The sequence below is a fragment of the Pseudoliparis swirei genome, chromosome 2 (genome assembly GCF_029220125.1).
Source record: "Pseudoliparis swirei isolate HS2019 ecotype Mariana Trench chromosome 2, NWPU_hadal_v1, whole genome shotgun sequence".
NCBI lineage: Eukaryota > Metazoa > Chordata > Actinopteri > Perciformes > Liparidae > Pseudoliparis > Pseudoliparis swirei.
In genome coordinates, this window is record NC_079389.1 from 526,904 (window position 1) to 547,286 (window position 20,383).

The window sequence follows — 20,383 nt, forward strand, 5'->3', positions numbered from 1 at the left end:
TACAGATACTATTCTGACGGGAACCTTCATTTTTCCCTGCGGCAAAACACCAGCCACATTTATCAGGGGAGGAGCCAAACATACAAAATGGTTTCTGAGAAGTCCTACAACATTACACTCTGCACATCCATACGACTGCACCAAGAGGATGACTGTGCTGGCCTTTGGCGTCTTTTATAATATAATTTATGCATCTTAACATTTTAATTAAACATAACTAAAGTTTACTTTCAATTCAAATCCTTATGACTCATTTGGCTTGAGTTTGAGTGAGCGGGTCATTATCACCTTGAACAGCAGATGTCTTATCTCTATTTATTTATATGACTCCATGAAAAACACAAATTAAAAATGCAAATAAAATTTAGGAGAAAATACATGTTATGGTAGACTAATGCAATTTAGATTTTTCCAATGTATCTAAAAAAGTTTGAACATATATTTTTCATAAAATCAAGTGAGCTCTCCTGATGGAGGGGTGAACAACTCCATTCCACGAAACACCGATTCAATTGTTAGTCATGGTGTTGGTGATGAAGTAGAAACTCTAGTCATTAGGATTTTTTTGGATTAACATCTTGGATGAGTCAACATTCACCAGGTCACCTTGACCATTATTGATGTAGCTGAGAAACAAACTTAGCAGCAGGGTTCACTTATCAGACAACACCCAGTAGAGGCAGATTATGAAGGCTCCAGCACATTGACGTGTCTTCCACCTGGAATATGTCTGCCACAAGATAGTCTTTAAAAAAAAATTTTTTTTTAAACTGACCAAGTCAAAAGGTAGACATAAAGGTCCTAATAAGCTTCCCACGGGCTTCTCAGGTTAAAGTAACAGAACAGTTTTATTCTAACGGACTTCAGAACAACTGGAGTGAACCACACAAGTATCAGCTCACATCGTAGGTCTCTAACGGAACGTGGTCACAGGGGATTGAGTTTATACAGAAGATCCTCATGAGGCTGAGAGGCCGAGGTCATATTACGGGCTGCCCTTCTGGTTTCATCGCTGTCAGCGTCACATGTTGGAGTCGAGTGTTTTCAGTTTGTAGACAGAAACAGGAAGCCAGTGTTGACAGGCAGACCTTCAAATTAAAGGCTGAAGATATCTAAAATAGTGTAGTCAGTTTCTTTATTAGAAAAGTGGCTCCAAAAACGTTTGTTTTATTCCGTATTCTGACATTTGTCTTACGATTGCATCAAAAGTAATGAAGAGACGTCGTAAACTTGTTCAGTTTATTTTGTTCTATTAAAGACACTTTTTCACAAAATAACATCTATTGACATGTGCTGCATGAAACTCAATGACACATTAACTGAACTTGATTAAGATGGAAAAACTAAGAAGCAATTAAAACATTGAACAACACGGAGGCAAAAAGCAACACTGATGGATAATAAAAACTACACTTTACATGTCCAACGGGGAAGTGTTCTCCATCAGTCGCTTCACGAGCTCCAAGCTAGAAGAAGTCGGCCGCCAGGGGTCGGCGTATCGTCTTGGTCTTTGGAGTCTTGGTGCCGGCCTTCTTGACGGCCTTCTTGACGGCCTTGGGGGTCTTTCTGGTGGCGGGTGTGGGTGGAGACTTCAAGACCCCGAACTTGGGTTTCTGTTTGGGGTCAAAGGGCACTCGTAACGAGCCGTCTGGACTCACCAGCAGGCTGCGGTCCATCTTACGAAACTCTGCAGGGAGAAGTTAAATGGTTCAGGTGAGAGATTATTAACATAACTCATTTTAATGGCTTTATAAACTCCAGGGGTAGACTAGAGCCCTGGAACTACACACATTACAAATCCCCAAATAAATCCACGTATAACATCAGGAATCGTACATAAACGTAATTATATATATTCATATATATACACACATATACAGGACTGTCTCAGAAAATTAGAATATTGTGATGAAGTTCTTTATTTTCTGTAATGCAATTAAAAAAACAAAAATGTCATGCATTCTGGATTCATTACAAATCAACTGAAATATTGCAAGACTTTTATTCTTATAATATTGCTGATTATGGCTTACAGCTTAAGGAAACTCAAATATCCTATCTCTAAATATTAGAATATCATGAAAAAGTATACTAGTAGGGTATTAAACAAATCACTTGAATTGTCTAATTAACTCGAAACACCTGCAAGGGTTTCCTGAGCCTTGACAAACACTCAGCTGTTATAAATCTTTTTTTTTTACTTGGTCTGAGGAAATATTAACATTTTGAGATAGGATTTTAGAGTTTTCTTAAGCTGTAAGCCATAATCAGCAATATTATAAGAATAAAAGGCTTGCAATATTTCAGTTGATTTGTAATGAATCCAGAATGCATGACATTTTTGTTTTTTTAATTGCATTACAGAAAATAAAGAACTTTATCACAATATTCTAATTTTCTGAGACAGTCCTGTATATATATACTAGGGCTGTCAGCGTTAACCTATGCGATTAATTTGGCCGCGATTAACGCACTAAAATATTTTAACGCAACTTTGTTTACTTCCGGTGTCGTTGAAGTTGTTGCACTCCTCTGAGTGTCAAACCACAGCAGTCCACCTCCTTCCTCCCGTCTGCTCCTCGATATTCACAGAGAAGCAGAGGGCGACGTGTCGGTGACGCGGGGCGGAAGGTGCAGGTGACTTTTTTTTCTTGCTCCGCCCCGATGCGCGAGCAGACACGCCGGCATGGAGCTCTGCGGCGCGCGAGACGGAGAGCCGAGAAGTGTGAACGACACGTGGAGACAGAATGACATGCTGCTGTAGAGACGACCAACAACAGACGTTTAGTTTAATAAAAGAACAAAGACGTCTTGAAGAAAAGAACTTTACATTACTTCTGCTGTAATCTGGCGGGATAGAGAAAATTACAGGGGGGCGGGGCCTCACCCTGATAGAATGGTGGGGGAAACACTGGGATGTGTCACATGCAAACGCCTTTAAAAGGTGAATTTAAATTTTTTTGTAAAATCGAGAAAATGAGCCCAGACTCCAGAGGGTTAACGTGACATATTTGTCAGTTTACCAAGGCCACTGGTTCTGCTGCTGTTCAGTGTTAAAGATGACAGGACCAATGGGGTCTCAAATACACCTTTTTTTACTAATTTGGATGTTTCACTGAAGAAACAATTTATCATCCACGATATTAAATCCCTCGCTGGCACTTTATATGTAGGAGCCTCTTTGAAAACACAGCTCTGTGTGAAGTTTTGTCTTTAAAAAAATAATACAATTAAACAAGTGTCTAAAATACACGCTGTCTGAAGTGATTACTCGTTCATTTAGAAGATTTAGTCTTTAGAAGAAACAAAAACTTTTAATCGCGATTAATGAATTTCAAAATGTGCAATTAATTAGTAATTTTTTTTAAATCGATTGACAGCCCTAATATATACACACATATATACATACACGTATATATATACGCATGTATATATATACTAGGGCTGTGTGATCCAAACACCTCAAACTTGGATTCATCTGTCCATAACACCTTTTTCCAATCTTCCTCTGTCCAATGCCTGTGTTCTTTTGCCCATACCAATCTTTTCTTTTTATTGGCCAGTCTCAGATATGGCTTTTTCTTTGCCACTCTGCCTAGAAGGCCAGCATCCCGGAGTCGCCTCTTCACTGTCGATGTTGACACTGGCGTTTTGCGGGTACCATTTAAAGAAGCTGCCAGTTGAGGACCTGTGAGGCGTCTATTTCTCAAACTAGAGACTCTAATGTACTTGTCTTCTTGCTGAGTTGTGCACCGGGGCCTCCCACTTCTCTTTCTGCTCTGGTTAGAGCCTGTTTGTGCTGTTCTCTGAAGGGAGTAGTACACACCGCTGTCGGAAATTTTCTGTTTCTTTGCAATTTCTCGCATGGAATAGCCTTCATTTCTAAGAACAAGAATAGACTGGCGAATTTCACATGGAAGTTCTTTTTTTCTGGCCATTTTGAGAGTCTTATCGAACCCACAAATGTGATGCTCCAGATAATCAACTAGCTCAAAAGAAGGCCAGTTTTATAGCTTCTCTCATCAGCAAAACAGTTTTCAGCTGTGCTAACATAATTGCACAAGGGTTTTCAAGGGTTTTCTAATCATCCATTAGTCTTCTAAGGCGATTAGCAAACACAATGTACCATTAGAACACTGGAGTGATAGTTGATGGAAATGGGCCTCTATACACCTATGGAGATATTTCATTAGAAACCAGACGTTTCCACCTAGAATAGTCATTTACCACATTAACAATGTATAGAGTGTATTTCTGATTGATTTAATGTTATCTTCATTGGGAAAAAAAACAATGCTTTTCTTTGAAAAATAATGACATTTCTAAGTGATCCCAAACTTTTGAACGGTAGTGTATATATTAGGGCTGTGAAACGATTACAATTTTTAATTAGGTTAATCACAGGTTTCTGTGGATTAATCATGATTAATCACATATATACATTTATACACAGGGGTGCACATAACTTTTTTCCATCCCGATGTGCGCGCACACGCCGGCATCCGAGCTCTGCGGCGCGAGACGGAGATCGGAGTCGTGTTAACACGACACGTAGAGACAAAATTACATGCTGCTGGTTAGAGACGACCAACAACAGACGGATTGGAAGCTCATTCTGCGCATGCGTTAAATGCGGTAAAAAAAAAGTAACTAATTAATCCTGTAATTTAATCATAACGCGTTATTTTTCATAGCACTAGTATATATATGTACACATATAAATATATATACATACTAGGGCTGTGAAACGATTACAATTTTTAATCGGATTAATCACAGGTTTTTGTGGATTAATCATGATTAATCACATATTACCGATATTCTCGGTATATTTTGTGAGAACATAGAGATTTATGACAAAAGACGGATATATACATTTATACATTCTTCTATACAATGGTGCTGCAACTCAGCAGTTATTTAGCAGTTTTCTTCCATATCGAACATGAATACATCTTCATCCTAAACAGAATGTTTAACCCTCCTGTTACCTTTCGGGTCAATTTGACCCCATTCAATGTTTAATGTCGGTGTTCTTTGGGGTCAATTTGACCCCAGGCTGTTTTTCACTGTGTCAAACATATCAGAAATATCAACTTTTTTATTTATTTAAAGGGCTATTTAGGTAGTCAACAAACAAACATAAAGTACCTCACACTTAAACTTGGGAAGCAATATTAATTCTAATAATTTTCTGGAGGTTTTAATTGCTGGGGTCAAATTGACCTCGAGGGTAAAATATGTTCGTAAAGGTAACAGGAGGGTTAAACAGAGCATTTTTCTCTTGTTTGTCAACCATTAACTCCACCATGATACAATCTAAAGGTGGACAGATTGACAAGTGACTTTTTTTGCTCGGTCCCGATGCGCGCACGGAGCTCTGTGGCGCGCGAGACGGAGATCGATAAGTGTTAACGCAACGCGAAGAGACAGAAATGACATGCTGCTGTGGAGATACGATCAACAACAGACGTTTAGTTTAATAAAAGAACAAAGACGTGCTCTAGAGAACATGTCAGGGGGCGGGCCAATCTCTTTAATGTCATGCGATCTACCGACACTACGCCGCGATCGACTGGCAGGTCGCGATCGACGTGTTGAGACCCTGATCTACAGGAAGTAAAAGTCGTAACAAAATTAATTGAATTAAGGCGTTATTTTTCACAGCACTAATACATACATATATACATGGGTGTATATGTATATATTAGGGCTGTCAATCGATTAAAAAAACGTAACTAATTAATGGCACATTTTGAAATTGCGATTAATTAATCGCGATTAAAAGTTGTTTCCTTCTTTTTAAAGACCAAACTTCACACAGAGCTGTGTTTTCAAAGAGGCTCCTACATATACAGTGCCAGCGAGGTATTTAATATCGTGGATGATAAATTGTTTCTTCAGTGAAACATCAGATTAGTTAAAAAAAAGAAGTATATTGAGACCCCATTGGTCCTGTCATCTTTAACATTGAACAGCAGCAGAACCAGTGGCCTTGATAACTGACTGACATTCAAATATGTCACGTTAACCTCTGGAGGCTGGGGGCATTTTATACATTTTACAAAATAAATTAAATTCACCGTTTAAAGTCTTTTGCATGTGACACACCCCCACGTGTTATACATCAAACATTCCAGAACAATCTCAGCTCTGTAATGAGGCTCATTGTCCTCGCGCCGTGATCTCTGGTTCTCTGACTGACAGGCTACTAAATGAGCCTCAACTGTGAAGTGGGAGGTCCTTTGTGATTTACTGAGTGTTCATTGGTTGTTTTTTTCCCGAAATGTTGACAGACAAACGGATTGACAAATCACGGTGAAGGTTTCGTGTGACGAGTTCTTAAAAATATTTTAGTGCGTTAACGCGGCCAAATTAATCGCATAGATTAACGCGGTAACGCTGACAGCCTAGTATATATATATACACATCTATATATATACACACACACATATACCAGGCATGAAAACGGGTCAGGGGTGAAAAAGGTGAGGAGGATAGGCGCGGGGGGGGGGGGGGTGCTGGTGGTGACTTCCACGAACATCGATGTTGGACGTTGTATGATAATCTATAGGTCCTCCATTCTGACACCAAGTCAGTGATCGGGCCCTATAATACTATAATAATAGTAATATTGTGTATAATATGGTCATTCATGAACCAACTTCCTTTTTTTGTTGTTGGCGTGAACAAGTCTTCAAGTCTTGTGCTCTGCTGAGCCACGAGTCTGTTCCTCCAGTCTGTTCTGCCTCTACCTGGTTGTCACGATCTTCTAAACCATACCTGCCATAAATATCATGATACAATACCATAAAAACAGTATACCATAAATACGATACTGGTATATTTATCTATAATAGTAATAAATAAAATATCTGTATGGTTCACTTTTTACCAACTTTTTCAACACTTAACAAATAGCAGTAATATTAGTATTAATACAGCAAGATATAAATTAAACTACATGGAGCCATCATAGCATTGATCAATGATTATACATTATGAGGCCGTTAGTCTCTGACCAGAGGATACAGAGTTCATCAGGAAGAGCAGCTGTAGAGTTACAGAACTTTACAGACTGAACTTAAACATTTCACTTCTGGAATCTTTTTTTATATTTAAAGCCGAAAATTCCACCACTTAACGCCCCTCGCTGTGAGCGCTGCGCTGCGCGTGCAGACAGCTTGACACGGAGCAGCGTGTGCGCTCTGTTCGCTCTTTTAATGAAGTATTGAGACTAAAAATATGCTAAATCACATCGCTCTTAACGTACGGGTACTTTGTTAGCATCGCTCCACCGTGCAGCGCGACAGCAGCAGAAGTAGCGTCTAACATTCAAGCTAATCTAAACCACCAAATGCTGAAGACATCTTGACGCTGATTGGCCGAGACGGGACACGTCCCATCAAAGATGTTTTATTGCGAAGAGCAACACTTCACACTTTCTCCGCGTCCCACTCCAATCTCATAAACGCCGGCCGGCCAATTGACCCCCCCCCCCTACCCCAAAACAAAAACTCTTCGGATCTACACGATTCACGTAAGTCACCTATTTTGGTTTCAAAACGGCGAATTTCGCCGAAAGGTGAGGGATTCTCATGCCTGATATACATATATAAACACTTTATTTCCAATTTAGTACATATGTCTACTGACAGCCTTCACACCAACAGGTGACTTTCATTCTTCATCATCCATGTGGAGACAAATAGTTTAATTTGCTCACATGCCGACGCGCCAACATGGCGTTGCTATGGTTACTAAATAAGGGAATCAGCGAGACGTCTACACTGTAGAATTGTGTTTCTACTTGATGTACAAACAGAATAAGTCCGTCCAAAGAGTCGTTTCCTCTAATTCCGGTCATACTGCAGTTTGTTCTAAATACATCAGTTGAGAAAAACAGCTTTAGTAAACATTACAAATATCAAACGGTATCCAATTTCTTACCAGCCGTCTTGTTATTCTTGAGCCCGAAGGTCACCTTCTTGGACTCGGATTTGGGACTTTGAGTCTTCTGTGAAACACAAACATAGAAAAGAAGTCACACATACTGATTTAAATATTCTAAGAGACCAATATTTGAGAAAGTAACATTTTTTATTCAAGAGTGAATCTGGTCAATGCATCGGTAGAACATCTGCTTCTCCTCGTACCTTAGATTATACGCCATCATTCCAACAACTAACAGATGCACTCAGGTTGGGATGCAGCTCTTGATGGAGGAGCACATCAACATTACAACACCTCAAACGTGTCCCTAGGAAAGCCTGACGAGCATCATCTGACAAACGATTGTAGATCGCTCAGAGCCCTGTAACAAGACATGTCATCCACCCATTCGTCCACTAGTGGGCCAACCTGCCCACCAGAACCATCAAACCCTTTATACAGCAACGGCTCATGACTGACTCTTCTTATCGAAGGACGACCCCGTCTACACTGAGCCGCAGACGTTCACCACAGCAAACCACAGGAAGCGACCAAGGAGCACCCCGGGTGAGCACACATGTTGACCAATGGGTCTCCAGGACTTCAAACCAAATTTTAATGACCAAACATTTTGTGAAATCTCCGCCATTATCATCCGGTCCACTCTCGTTCCCCAGTGTTGAGGCAATAACGGAGTTTCTGACTTGAAATGCATAAATATTTGACTCCATAAAGGAAAAATAGACTCGACATAAGCTTGTGCATTTGCCATATTTAATGAACGAAACCAGAACAAAAACCAGCGCATACATTACACGCCACATCATCTGAAACCACTGTCCCCCAGGAGTAAAACATGGGCCTTTCCTCACTGATCGTTGTCGCTTGTGTAGTTGGGAATGTTGATGACTTTTACCTTCTTGCTGGACAGCGGCGTGCTGGCTCCCCCCCTGGTTTTGCAGAAGAGTGGCGTTGGGACGGTGGCGTTGCTTTGAAAGGTGACAAAGTCAGACTCCGACCCCCGGGAAGCCTTCGCCTTCTTTTTTTGGGACTTTTTAGGAGTGGACGGCTGCCCAACGTCCTGAAATGGAAAGTGAATGTACAAGTTAGTTATAACTCGGTGTCATCAGAGCGACGAGGCCTTTGACCTCAGGGAACACTCACGCTGTCGGGCTTTGACTTCTTGGTGGCGGCGGGTTCCTCGGCGACCCCGTTGATGGATGCCGCCTCCAGCTCATCGGCCTCGTACTCAAACACCACTGGGATCTTCCTCTTCTTCTTCTTTGTGGGTTTCACAGAGGAGGAGACGACTTGGGTTTCACTCGAGAGTTCTGCATCGACTATGCACGCCACCGGCGACTGGCTTGTATCTTCCACGTCCGCGGGGGCAACCGCCGACTTCTTTTTCGTCTTCTTTGCTGGCGTCGTCACGGTGATCTCAGCCTCCACAGCTTCATCTGCCACTGAAGTCGGACATTCATTTGGGTTATTTTTCCTCTTCTTGTTCAATTGGACGACAGCGCTCTCATCCTCCTGCTTGTTCTTCCTCTTCTTCTTCTTCTTCTTTGCGAGTGGCGCTGCGGTGGCGTCTTGTGATTCAACTTCTTCAAGTTGAGCCTCAACCGTTGTTCCTTTGAGGTCAATGTTCTCACCGCATGGGGCTATTGAATCAGTTTGCTTCTCCGGTACGGAGGCGGGGCCATCATCCTCCTGCTTGCTCTTCTTCTTCTTCCTCTTCTTTGCGAGTGGCGCTGCGGCGGCGTCTTGTGATTCGACTTCTTCGAGTTGAGCCTCCACCGGTGGTCCTTTGAGGTCAATGTTCTTACTCTCCTCACCGCATGGGGCTAATGAATCAGTTTGCTTCTCCGGTACGGAGGCGGGGCCATCATCCTCCTCTTCTTCTGTGACCACAACAGTGACTTTCACCATCATTTTCTTCTTCTGCTTGGCCGGTGCTGGACAATCCGTTTCGGGTGTCGTTGCCGTGTTGTTTTCTGCAGACTCGTCATAATTAAGTGGAAGGGTTTCTGCCTGTGCATCGGCCTGCAGTTCAGCCTTCAGGCCCTTCTTGTCCGAGGCGTCGGCCTCGGAGGTCGTCTCTGGCTCCACGGCTTTGAGCTCACAGGTCTCCCCGTTCTTCACAGATTGGTGCATGTCGTCACCGGGTCGGCTGCTTTCTTCTGCCACAGCACCTGGAGGCCGTTTCACTGCAGAGGGGAGCAGAGTTTCTGACTGCACCTCTGGAGTATTTGCCTCCGTCACTTCTACAGCTGTGAGGGAACTTTGTGTCAGTACTTCCTTTTCCAAATCACACGCCGGACCTGCCTCAGTCTCTTTGATTGTACATTGGGCTGGAGCAACAGTCTGCCCAGGTTCAGATCCGTCTGCATCTCTATTCTGCACTACTTTCGTCTTCTTCTTTCTCCTCTTTTTCTTCTTCTTCTTCTTGTTGTTGTTTTCATTTGCAGTCAGGTCAGCGGGTTCATCGTCATCTTTCAGGTCAGCGGGTTCATTGTCACCTTTGCCTGAGTCCTTGCTTTGCTTTGTGTCGGCCTCCTTCTTCGCCCCTGAAGTCGCAGAGACATAGATCAGATACAATATGCGTTATTAAAGGATCAGATACAATATGCGTTATTAAAGGATCAGATAGATAGGACAAGATAACATCCTAGTTTTCCCCTGAAATGCAATGATTAGTGTAAAGTGGGCGTGTCTGTGATGGGGAGACGTGTGGATACCAATTGAACCTCTCAGTCACATTTATTAAGGCGAGAGGTCGTCAATGACAACAGTTCATTTTGCCTAAATGTATCGCAACTCTGGAGCATTATTCAGCTAAAGCTTCTGAAAGAATAATAATGCCTGCTAAGGAATTCCAGGAGAGTGAGCTGTGTGGAGATGTTCCTGACAGCGAGAGGCTGAGATGGCTTTATGGTCCACAGACCAAAAAACACAACCTGGTCTTGGTTCAGGTATGAAATCATACCGCTCGATTGGGCCGGCAGAATGTTAATCACAGATAATTTTTTCTTCCACAAAAAGGGAAACTTCAAATCATGTTGGCAGGAAGGTTGCATCACTCACTACCGGTGTCTAGAGCAGCTTGATGGATTCTTGAGATCCCTGAAAGCCTCAACAGTTCAACTGGGGATTGAACCTGCGTCACATTTACCTACACACATGAATACAGAATGTTTTACACTCCGTTTGAATGATTTAACTCGTCACTAATTTGTTTGTTTACTTGTTGGTCATCAGGGATCAATACATTCTGCACAGGAGGTAGAGGTGACATCATGCGATACCTTTACTCTTCTTGGCTCCTGGCACGCCCTCATCGGTATCCCCGATGAGACCCCCTCCTCTTCCTCTCTTCATCATCATCTTCCTGCTGCCGAACATGTCGTCGTCTTCATCCGTGGAGACCTCCTCGGGGTATTCGTCCTGAGGAAAGACGCCTGAGGGGAAATACAGGAGGAGACAGAGAGAGGTCAACGGTCAAGAACAATTCGGTTTTCAGAAATATCAAGAGAACTAGATGTGATCGAGTCTTACCTTCATTCAGGTCACGCAGACTGCAACACCAGAGAGCAGAAAACATGGATGAGTTTGGATTGAGGTAGAGATCATTCATGGTGCAGGAGTAGAGATTATCTGGTACCACGTTTCTTTTATGATATATAGTTTGCTTATAGCTGTGAAAACACACCAGAAACACTGGATATGCAACACTGACTGGACCGTCTGATGCTGAACTGATGGACGTCTAGGACCGATGCAGGAGTCGCCTGCGAGCTAGCGCTAGCTACGAGCTAACTTAAACATGGTTATAATGGCTACTTGGCTCATTTATTATTTGTTGGCCTACTTTTATGAATGCAAGACTTGCAGTCAACGTTCCGGTACTAATCTGAGTTCAGGTTGCTCTTGTCATCATTGGTCTCCACGTGTTCAGGGGGACCGGTGACGGTCTCCCCATCGCGCCCAGCCTGACGCTGGTGTGCTCCGCACGGGCTCACGCAGTCACACGGCGCATGCCTCCGCTGTCAAAGTTAAATATGATAGGCTATCGTAACCTGCTGACAGGGCGTAGTCACAAGAGAAGTTCAAAATAATAGTTTTTTCAATTTCAATCGGCTCAGGCACCGGAAGGAAGCACCGATATGTGCGTTGCGTTTTGGTTCGTTCACATTGGCACCGGATTTCGGGACCAAACCCTACTCACACTTTGATGATCTTGTAGAGCCTCTGTCGGTTCCTGCTGGGCGTGCTGCTGCGACTGGCCAACTCAAACAACTTGTCGGCCAGGGCGGCGTAGTCAAACTGAAAAGTACACAAACACCTCGTTACAAATCAACACCAATTAATTACCGGTTCAGATGTCCATCATCCCAGTAGCACTCACGAGTGAACTTATGTGTTCAAGTCATTTCTTAGAAGTGGAAGAATGTTTGTGATGATAAACTCTGACCGATCCATAAGAGACAGAAAATCAAGAGCGTAAGAATGAATGACTTCCAGTCATCAACCTTCTCTTGGCTGCTACTGAGGATGTAAACAACAACAACGCTAACAGCCGACTTGTGTGCTTTAGCCTCTCTTTAGCCAACGCCTCTTTAATACACAGAGTTGGGTAATGCTTTTCAAATCTCTCAAGCTCATTTCAACCACAGATCTTATTTCATCTCTTCAACAAATGGCATGCATCAAAAATAAGATTGTGAAATGTGCGACTAGACCACAAATCCTAAGAGAAAAGGCCTGAATACAAAGAGAAAGCCCTCACCTGGAGGACTTGTTCGGCATCCCCATCACACGACACCTCGCTGTCGGACTCTTCCAGCTCAGCATCATCACTATCATTACCCTCGTCCTCATTTGAGGCAATGCCTGGAATTTAAAAAAACAGCAAAATGTACCTCATAAAAACGTAAACACTTGCTAGTACATCCGATGACACACATAGTGCGTCTGTCAACAACAATGACAACATTGCATGGATAGATAATAAATTGTATCATTATCATAATCTATAGACGGCACAAAGGAACGCTCGGGCTGCAGGAGAAACGTGTCTGGCTTGTTGGCATCTTACTCAGTAGACGGGGGGGGGGGGGGGGGGGGGGGGTGACCAATAGACTGATTCTCCAAGTCTACAGTGTGTGAGGCAGACTGTAGTACCACCGAGTGGTCAGAACCACACTGGAGCATGGAGCATTAAGAGCCAATGAACAGCTACTGGACATCAATTTGTAGGCATTGACCTCTTGTCTGTTGAGCCCAATAAGTCGCCGCCCAGCTGTACCATTATCTCTAGCATGTTTTCAAATGTGTTATACAATTTAATTAGCGACGCAAGAAAATAAATTATTATTTGTGGCCGATCTATTAAATTGAGGGCATAGGTCAGAAAACCGAGCGGTTCAATTCCCCGCCCTAGTCGAGGTGTCCTTGAGCAAGACACTTAACCCTCAATCGCTCCCCATAGATGTGTCTACGCTGTATCAATGTAACATGTTCAGTGTCTTTGAGTATCGTAAAAAGCGTTATAGAAATTAAATGGATTATTATTAAATCCGTTGACGCTCTTTTCTGTGACGGTACCGTTCATCGGTCGCCTCTTCTCGTCGACCGGTTTGCTCGTCTTCTCGTTCAGCTCGTCGTTGTCCTCTTCGGACGCCTGTCCGGAGTCAGAGTCCTCGGCTGCCTTCAACTCTTTCATCAGGTCTTCGATGGCGAAGGGGGCCTGGTCAATAATGGTGCTGAGCATGCTGTTGCAGATGGCGCTGAAGAGAGGCCGACTGGGACGGACCGATGGGAGAAGTGGTTAGCGCCAGACGAGTTCGGGGTCAGATCAGTCTCAATAAGTGCAAATGCACACAGAGAGACTCACAAAGGCAAACACAGATTCACAAAAACATTCCAATGCTCACATGAGTAAATTACGATTTGTTTGTCGATCGCACTGCATTGGTTTGTGAAATCTGTGTGTTTGCATTGGTGAGTCTCTCTGTGTGCATTTGCAATTATTGAGATCGATCTGACCCCAAAGATTAGTAGCAAAAAACAAGACGAGCAGTTTGAGCCATCGGGGTCACAGCTCAACTCTAAACCGTTGAACGCTCGTGTACGTGCGTCGGTTTTATTCTACTGTGGCCAATCACAGCAAAGACACTTTGACAAATTTACAAAAACTCCACCAGCATCAAATACACTGCATGATAAACTTATTTATATTTTAAAATGACACACAAACTCTCCAGTGTAAGACATCATTAAATAGAGCGACTCACTCTTTGGTCCTTGCTGCTGTTTTGCAGAACGGCTCGATGAAGATCAAGTTCTGATCAGCTGTGAGCTGTGAAACCAAAAGACATCAGGATCGTTTTGGCATTCACTTGTTTTCTCATAACAAAAGAACTGGAACTATTTTTATATTAAAATTAGTTCATATTGTAAACGTAACACACCAACATACAGCAAAAGTCAAAGTGTAAACAATTCCAGAGGAAGAAGAGGCTCGAGGCTCTGTGATCATAAAACATCGTGTAGAGCACTTTGAAAAGTTCTCCAGCGGCATACGGTCAAAACAAAGACACAGCAACAACAATAAAGAGCAAATAAACAGCATTACAACAGTAAGAACTAGAACGGGCACTCGGTAGAGCGCATATCACAAGATTGGGCATTTAATTATGAACATTATGGCATTAGTTGCATGCCAATTGGATATAAATTGACCGCGCTATGGTAAAAAGAAGATGTTTACCTTTTCATGACCTTGACCTTTGACCCGATCGATCCCAAAATCTAATCAAATGGTCCCCGGATAATAACCAAACATCCCACCAAATTTCATGCGATTCGGTTTAATACTTTTTTACTTATGCGAATAACACGCACGCACACAAATACACGGCGATCAAAATATTACCTGTTTATTGAATAAAGGTTTATTAATGATATTAAAGACAGCCTGTTCATCACACATGATAAGAGCGTCCTGTAAACAGTGGCTGTACCTCCGCTGAGCCCACGGCTGCCAGCTCCGTCATGTAAATGTCCAGGACGTGGAACTGCAGCCCGAGTGGAGCCCCGCTGCCGCTCTGCAGGAGCTGAGCCGTCAGCAGCTCCAGGAACCGGTCAATCGTACTGAGGAGACACGGGCCAGAGTTATGAGGAGACACGGGCCAGAGTTATGAGGAGACACGGGCCAGAGTTATGAGGAGACACGGGCCAGAGTTATGAGGAGACAGAGTTATGAGGAGACACGGGACAGAGTTATGAGGAGTTATAAGGAGACAGAGTTATGAGGAGACACGGGCCAGAGTTATGAGGAGACAAGGGACAGAGTTATGAGGAGACACGGGACAGAGTTATGAGGAGACAGATTTATGAGCTTTAGGAAACGACGTGAAGGTGACCAAAAACATACCTGCAAACTCATGAGGGGTGAAAAAGGTGACAAGGGGGGGGGGGGGGGTGCAGGTGACTTTTCTTTTCTTTTTTGTCACCACACCACATCCACGTTTGAAGCCTCAAAGCTTTTAGAACCACAACTCCAGTAATTTTATTGTTCTGACCACAAATCTAAACAATGATAATAAACAGTTTAAGAACAAAAGGTCCTCCGCTCTGACTCAGCCCTGTAATGATTGTAATCACAAATATACATTGTCATTATATATAATATGGTTAAAGTCATTCATGAACCAACTTCCTTTTTTTTCCCTGAACAGTCCTCATGGACTTTTCCCTGAATCTGTTCTGTCTCTACCTGTTTGTCATGATACTCTTATTATAACTTCTATACATATTACATACCTGCCATAAATATCACGATACACGATACCAGAATTCAATACAATACCATAAAAACAATATGGTACCATAAATACGAGACTTGTATATTTATTAGTGCTGTGAAAAATAACGCGTTAACTCAGTTAATCCAATTACAGGTTTAACTAGTTTTTTTTTTTTACGCATTTAACGCATGCGCAGAATGAGCTTCCAATCCGTCTGTTGTTGGTCGTTGGGACGAAAAAAAAGTCACTTGCAAAATGAGCTTCCAATACACCACTTCAATCTGAACTCTGTCCGCTCTCATGCAGACGGTCTGTTCATCGGTAATGATCCTTCCGCAGGTTCACCTACGGAAACCTTGTTACGACTTTTACTTCCTGTAGATCAGGGTCTCAACACGTCGATCGCGACCTGCCAGTCGATCGCGCGTAGTGTCGGTAGATCGCATGACATAAAAAGATTGGCCCGCCCCTGACATGTTCTCTATAGCACGTCTTTGTTCTTTTATTAAACTAAACGTCTGTTGTTGATCGTATCTCCACAGCAGCATGTCATCTCTGTCTCTACGCGTTGCGTTAACACTTATCGATCTCCGTCTGGCGCGCCACAGAGCTCCGTGCGCGCGCATCGGGACCGAGCAAAAAAAAAGTCACTTGTCAATCTGTCCACCTTTAGATTGTATCATGGTGGAGTTAATGGTTGACAAACAAGAGAAACATGCTCTGTTTAACCCTCCTGTTACCTTTACATTTACTAACATATTTTACCCTCAGGGTCAATTTGACCCCAGCAATTAAAACCTCCAGAAAATTATTAGAATTAATATTGTTTCCCAAGTTTAAGTGTGAGGTACTTTATGTTTGTTTGTTGACTACCTAAATAGCCCTTTAAATAAATAAAAAAGTTGATATTTCTGATATGTTTGACACAGTGAAAAACAGCCTGGGGTCAAATTGACCCCAAAGAACACCGACATTAAACATTGAATGGGGTCAAATTGACCCGAAAGGTAACAGGAGGGTTAAACATTCTGTTTAGGATGAAGATGTATTAATGTTCCATATGGAAGAAAACTGCTAAATAACTGCTGAGTTGCAGCACCATTGTATAGAAGAATGTATAAATGTATATATCCGTCTTTTGTCATAAATCTCTATGTTCTCACAAAATATACCGAGAATATCGGTAATATGTGATTAATCATGATTAATCCACAAAAACCTGTGATTAACCCGATTAAAAATGTTAATCGTTTCACAGCCCTAATATTTATCTATAATAGTAATAAATAAAACATCTGTATGGTTCACTTTTTACCAACTTTTTCAACATTTAACAAATGACAGTGATATTAGTATTAATACAGCCAGATATGAATGAAACTACATGGTTCCATCATAGCATTGATTATACACTATGAGGCCGTTAGTCTCTGACCAGATGATACACAGTTCATCAGGATGAGCAGCTGTAGTTACAGAACTTTACAGACTGAAACATTTCACTTCTGGCATCTTTTTATTTTTTAAGCCAAAGTAAGGTCTCTAAAGCTGCGCCACTTCTCTCGATTCACGGGGATGACCTATTTTGAGTTCAAAACAGTGAATTTCACCGAAAGGTGACAAGTTTGCAGGTATGCAAAAAGGTCTGGAGGTAAGAGTTTCAGTAGATTACCTGCTGTCCCAGTTTTTCCTCTTCAGCACCTCAAACGTTTGTCTGAACATGAAGCGAACCAGCTGTGGACAGAAGACAGCTGTAAGCAACAAGAACATCAACGCTGATCTTCACGGGCAACCCTTTAATCCTCCTCTTTCTGTATGTGTTTTGATCTTTGCTGGTTACGGAATTCCCTCTTCAATTCAATTCAGTTTATTTGTATTGCCCAATTTCACAAATTTGTCTCGGAGTGCTTTACAATCTGTACACATTGACATCCCTGCCCCAAAACCTCACATCGGATCAGGAAAAACTCCCAAATAACCCTTCAGGGGGAAAAAAGGGAAGAAACCTTCAGGAGAGCAACAGAGGAGGATCCCTCTCCAGGATGGACAGGTGCAATAGATGTCATGTGACCAGAAGGACAGATTTAGAGTTAAAATACATTCAATGAATATGACAGAGTGTATGAATAGTTCATAGTAGGCATATTCCACGATGGAGACCTCCACGATCCATCAGGCAGATGGAGGTAAAAAGCACAGCTGGTACTATTAACAGAGTAATGCTCTGTTCTTTTTAATGGTCCCAGATCATTCTCTTTTGTGTAAGGCAACATCAGCCTCCACAATTTCTTAACCAGAAGACATCGTGCCAGAGTGAAACATCTTACTGGAAGAGCCACTTCACATTAAACTCCTCTTCACACAAACCTGGAAGAACTTGTCCATGCGCAGCCTGTCGATACCAGTCCACTCCCTCTTGAAGGTCTGCAGGAAGCTCTCCAGGTACAACAGTTCTGCAGGAAATGGCACATTGTCATCATGAAAAGTACAGCACATGGTTGCACAAGCTGTTTTTAGTTTAAACGGTAGCCTAGGTGTGTGACTCAACTGTTATCTCTTAATAGATTACACCCTTCGACATTGATGATATATTTGCACATCGTGCTTTGGTTTTCCACAAGCAGCTCTAGAGAAGTATCGACCTGCTGGCAGCAGATGTGCAACACAACATGCACAGAAACACGGCTCGCAATCCAACGCGTGTCTGGTGCTATGACTTTGCTATCGGATCATTTCAAATCAGCACTCTGTCAACATGAAAAATAAAGTGCATAAGGTCAGATTGCAGAGACATTTCATCTGCACGATAATAGCGCAACACTAGATTGTAATTGATGCTACACCCTGAATAAAAAGAAAACTCGTGCTGGAAAATTTCTTTAACTCAGAACATGAAACAGACAGACTGTTTACAAGTGATCTTTTTGTTTTTCCATTAAAATCATGTCCACTTAATGTGGCGATCTTCATCACAGCGCACAGCCGATGACGAGGATGGACTGACGCAGTGTGCATGTGGCAATATGCAAGTGTGTGAGTTTGTGTAACAGTAGGAGTGTCGGGCGTATGAAAAGTTAAAAAAGTTCCATGTCGATAAATCCTACGAGATTATAAGAATCAGACGTGGGCAATTTACGTCCGTCAATATCCTGGAAGCTGTGGATCAGGGAAGAGATTTGGTTGGACAGCTCCTCCTGAAGAGGAAGAGAGAAGACGGCATGAACAGAAATATCAGATGAGGCAGGAGAGGTGTGACCGACTCCAACATGTGATTACGGGGCACATCTCAACAGCTTTAGTGGCCCGCGACTCAGCCCGTGGGCTTAATAGCAACAATCGGCTGAAAAATATATACATAATCTATTTATAAAAGATGTATTATTGAGTATATACACACACACGTGATCCAAGCACTGATCCTCTGATTGAAGGATGACCCTGCTCCAACGCAAATAACTAATTGTATGTCTCAAATGGGCTGAAATGCACTGCGGGTACTGACAGCAGTTCCCATTCGCATGATCTGAGTCTGTAAGCCCCCCCCCCCCCCACACACACAAACAGAGCATACCTGGAGCAGTGGCTTGTCCTGCATCCACAGGCAGTAGAACAGACCCTTCCACAGCTTGAGCAGCTCCTCGCTGTTGAATCCACCTGCACAAGAAGACAGTGTGAGGCATGTCCCGAGTCCCAGATACAAGGGTCACGTGACAGTGTGAGGCATGTCCCGAGTCCAGCATCCAGGTAACCTCCATACCATAACTGCAGAGTAATTGTAGTCATCATTTTTAGGCAACTCATCAATAACGAATTTTGACAGTGGAAATAATATTATATTTCAACAAGTACAGTAACAAGGTTAATGGCTATATTACAAGTTAAATGATGGTCAACTGTTACTTTAGCTAGCTAACTTAATTACACACATCTGACCCAACAGCTACACGTGCGCCCCAAGTGTAGGTTAACTCCCAGCACCACACGAGCGCCCCACTGGGACCAACTCCCTGTTATAGTTTCATCAGCCGCTGTTAACATGTTGCGTTACCGTGTGACACATTTTCAAGCGAAGTTAATATTAGCTTTAGAGTTGTTGCTCGTTAGCTCCGTCAGCGCTAACCAGTTAGCGGGCTCGCGCGGTTCTTACCTGCCTCGACGTGAGACCTGACATATATGTACTTCCTCAGCTTCTTCATGGCCTTGGCCCGGACGGGCTTCTCGTTGGAGGCTAATCTCTGCGCGAGCTGCACCTCCGGCTCTTGAACCGACGTCATGTTCACACCGATTCACGTGGAGACTCTACACACGTTTCCTCTTCACTTCGCTCCCTCTTCCTCCCACGTTTCCCCGATACGGCGCGGACTGATGACGCAGCGGCAGCTTCTTCTTCAGTTTGATGGCGGGTGGCAACCAGCGATAAGGTGCATTACCGCCACCTACCGTGTTCGCCCCGTTTCATACTAAAAACACACTGAGGACACACTATCTTTATGATAACTTTGTCCCAATTATGACTTGAATAAGTATATTAAATAAAGTGGCAGCCTCTGGCTGCTGCTCACACACACATTCCTGCACTAGGCTTAGTAGCTGCAATAAAGAATATCCAGATAATACTCACCCCTTGATGTACTGATTCAAGA

At 42.8% G+C, this 20,383-nt stretch overlaps 1 protein-coding gene across 1 annotated transcript; it reads right to left on the reverse strand.

The window, feature by feature from the left end:
• Positions 1–1,225: 1,225 nt before the first annotated feature.
• On the reverse strand, positions 1,226–20,080 carry LOC130207013 (ribosomal RNA processing protein 1 homolog B-like). Its single transcript, XM_056435377.1, has 16 exons — positions 19,888–20,080; positions 19,312–19,394; positions 18,877–18,934; positions 18,108–18,193; positions 17,413–17,474; positions 14,955–15,084; positions 14,226–14,290; positions 13,537–13,733; positions 12,719–12,822; positions 12,158–12,255; positions 11,488–11,507; positions 11,238–11,390; positions 9,097–10,499; positions 8,849–9,013; positions 7,951–8,017; positions 1,226–1,687 (listed from the first exon to the last, which is right to left on the reverse strand). Exons 1-16 carry the CDS (start codon positions 20,012–20,014, stop codon positions 1,467–1,469), a joined length of 3,039 nt encoding a protein of 1,012 aa, XP_056291352.1. The 5' UTR covers positions 20,015–20,080; the 3' UTR covers positions 1,226–1,466.
• Positions 20,081–20,383: the final 303 nt, after the last annotated feature.

Coding starts and splice junctions, on each gene's coding strand:
- LOC130207013 (XM_056435377.1), bottom strand. CDS start 20,014: ATGACGTCGGTTCAAGAGCCGGAGGTGCAGCTCGCGCAGAGATTAGCC. Junction 19,395..19,887: donor CAGGTCTCACGTCGAGGCAG/GTAAGAACCGCG, acceptor CTTCTTGTGCAG/GTGGATTCAACAGCGAGGAG. Junction 12,256..12,718: donor ATGCCGAACAAGTCCTCCAG/GTGAGGGCTTTC, acceptor TGTACTTTTCAG/TTTGACTACGCCGCCCTGGC.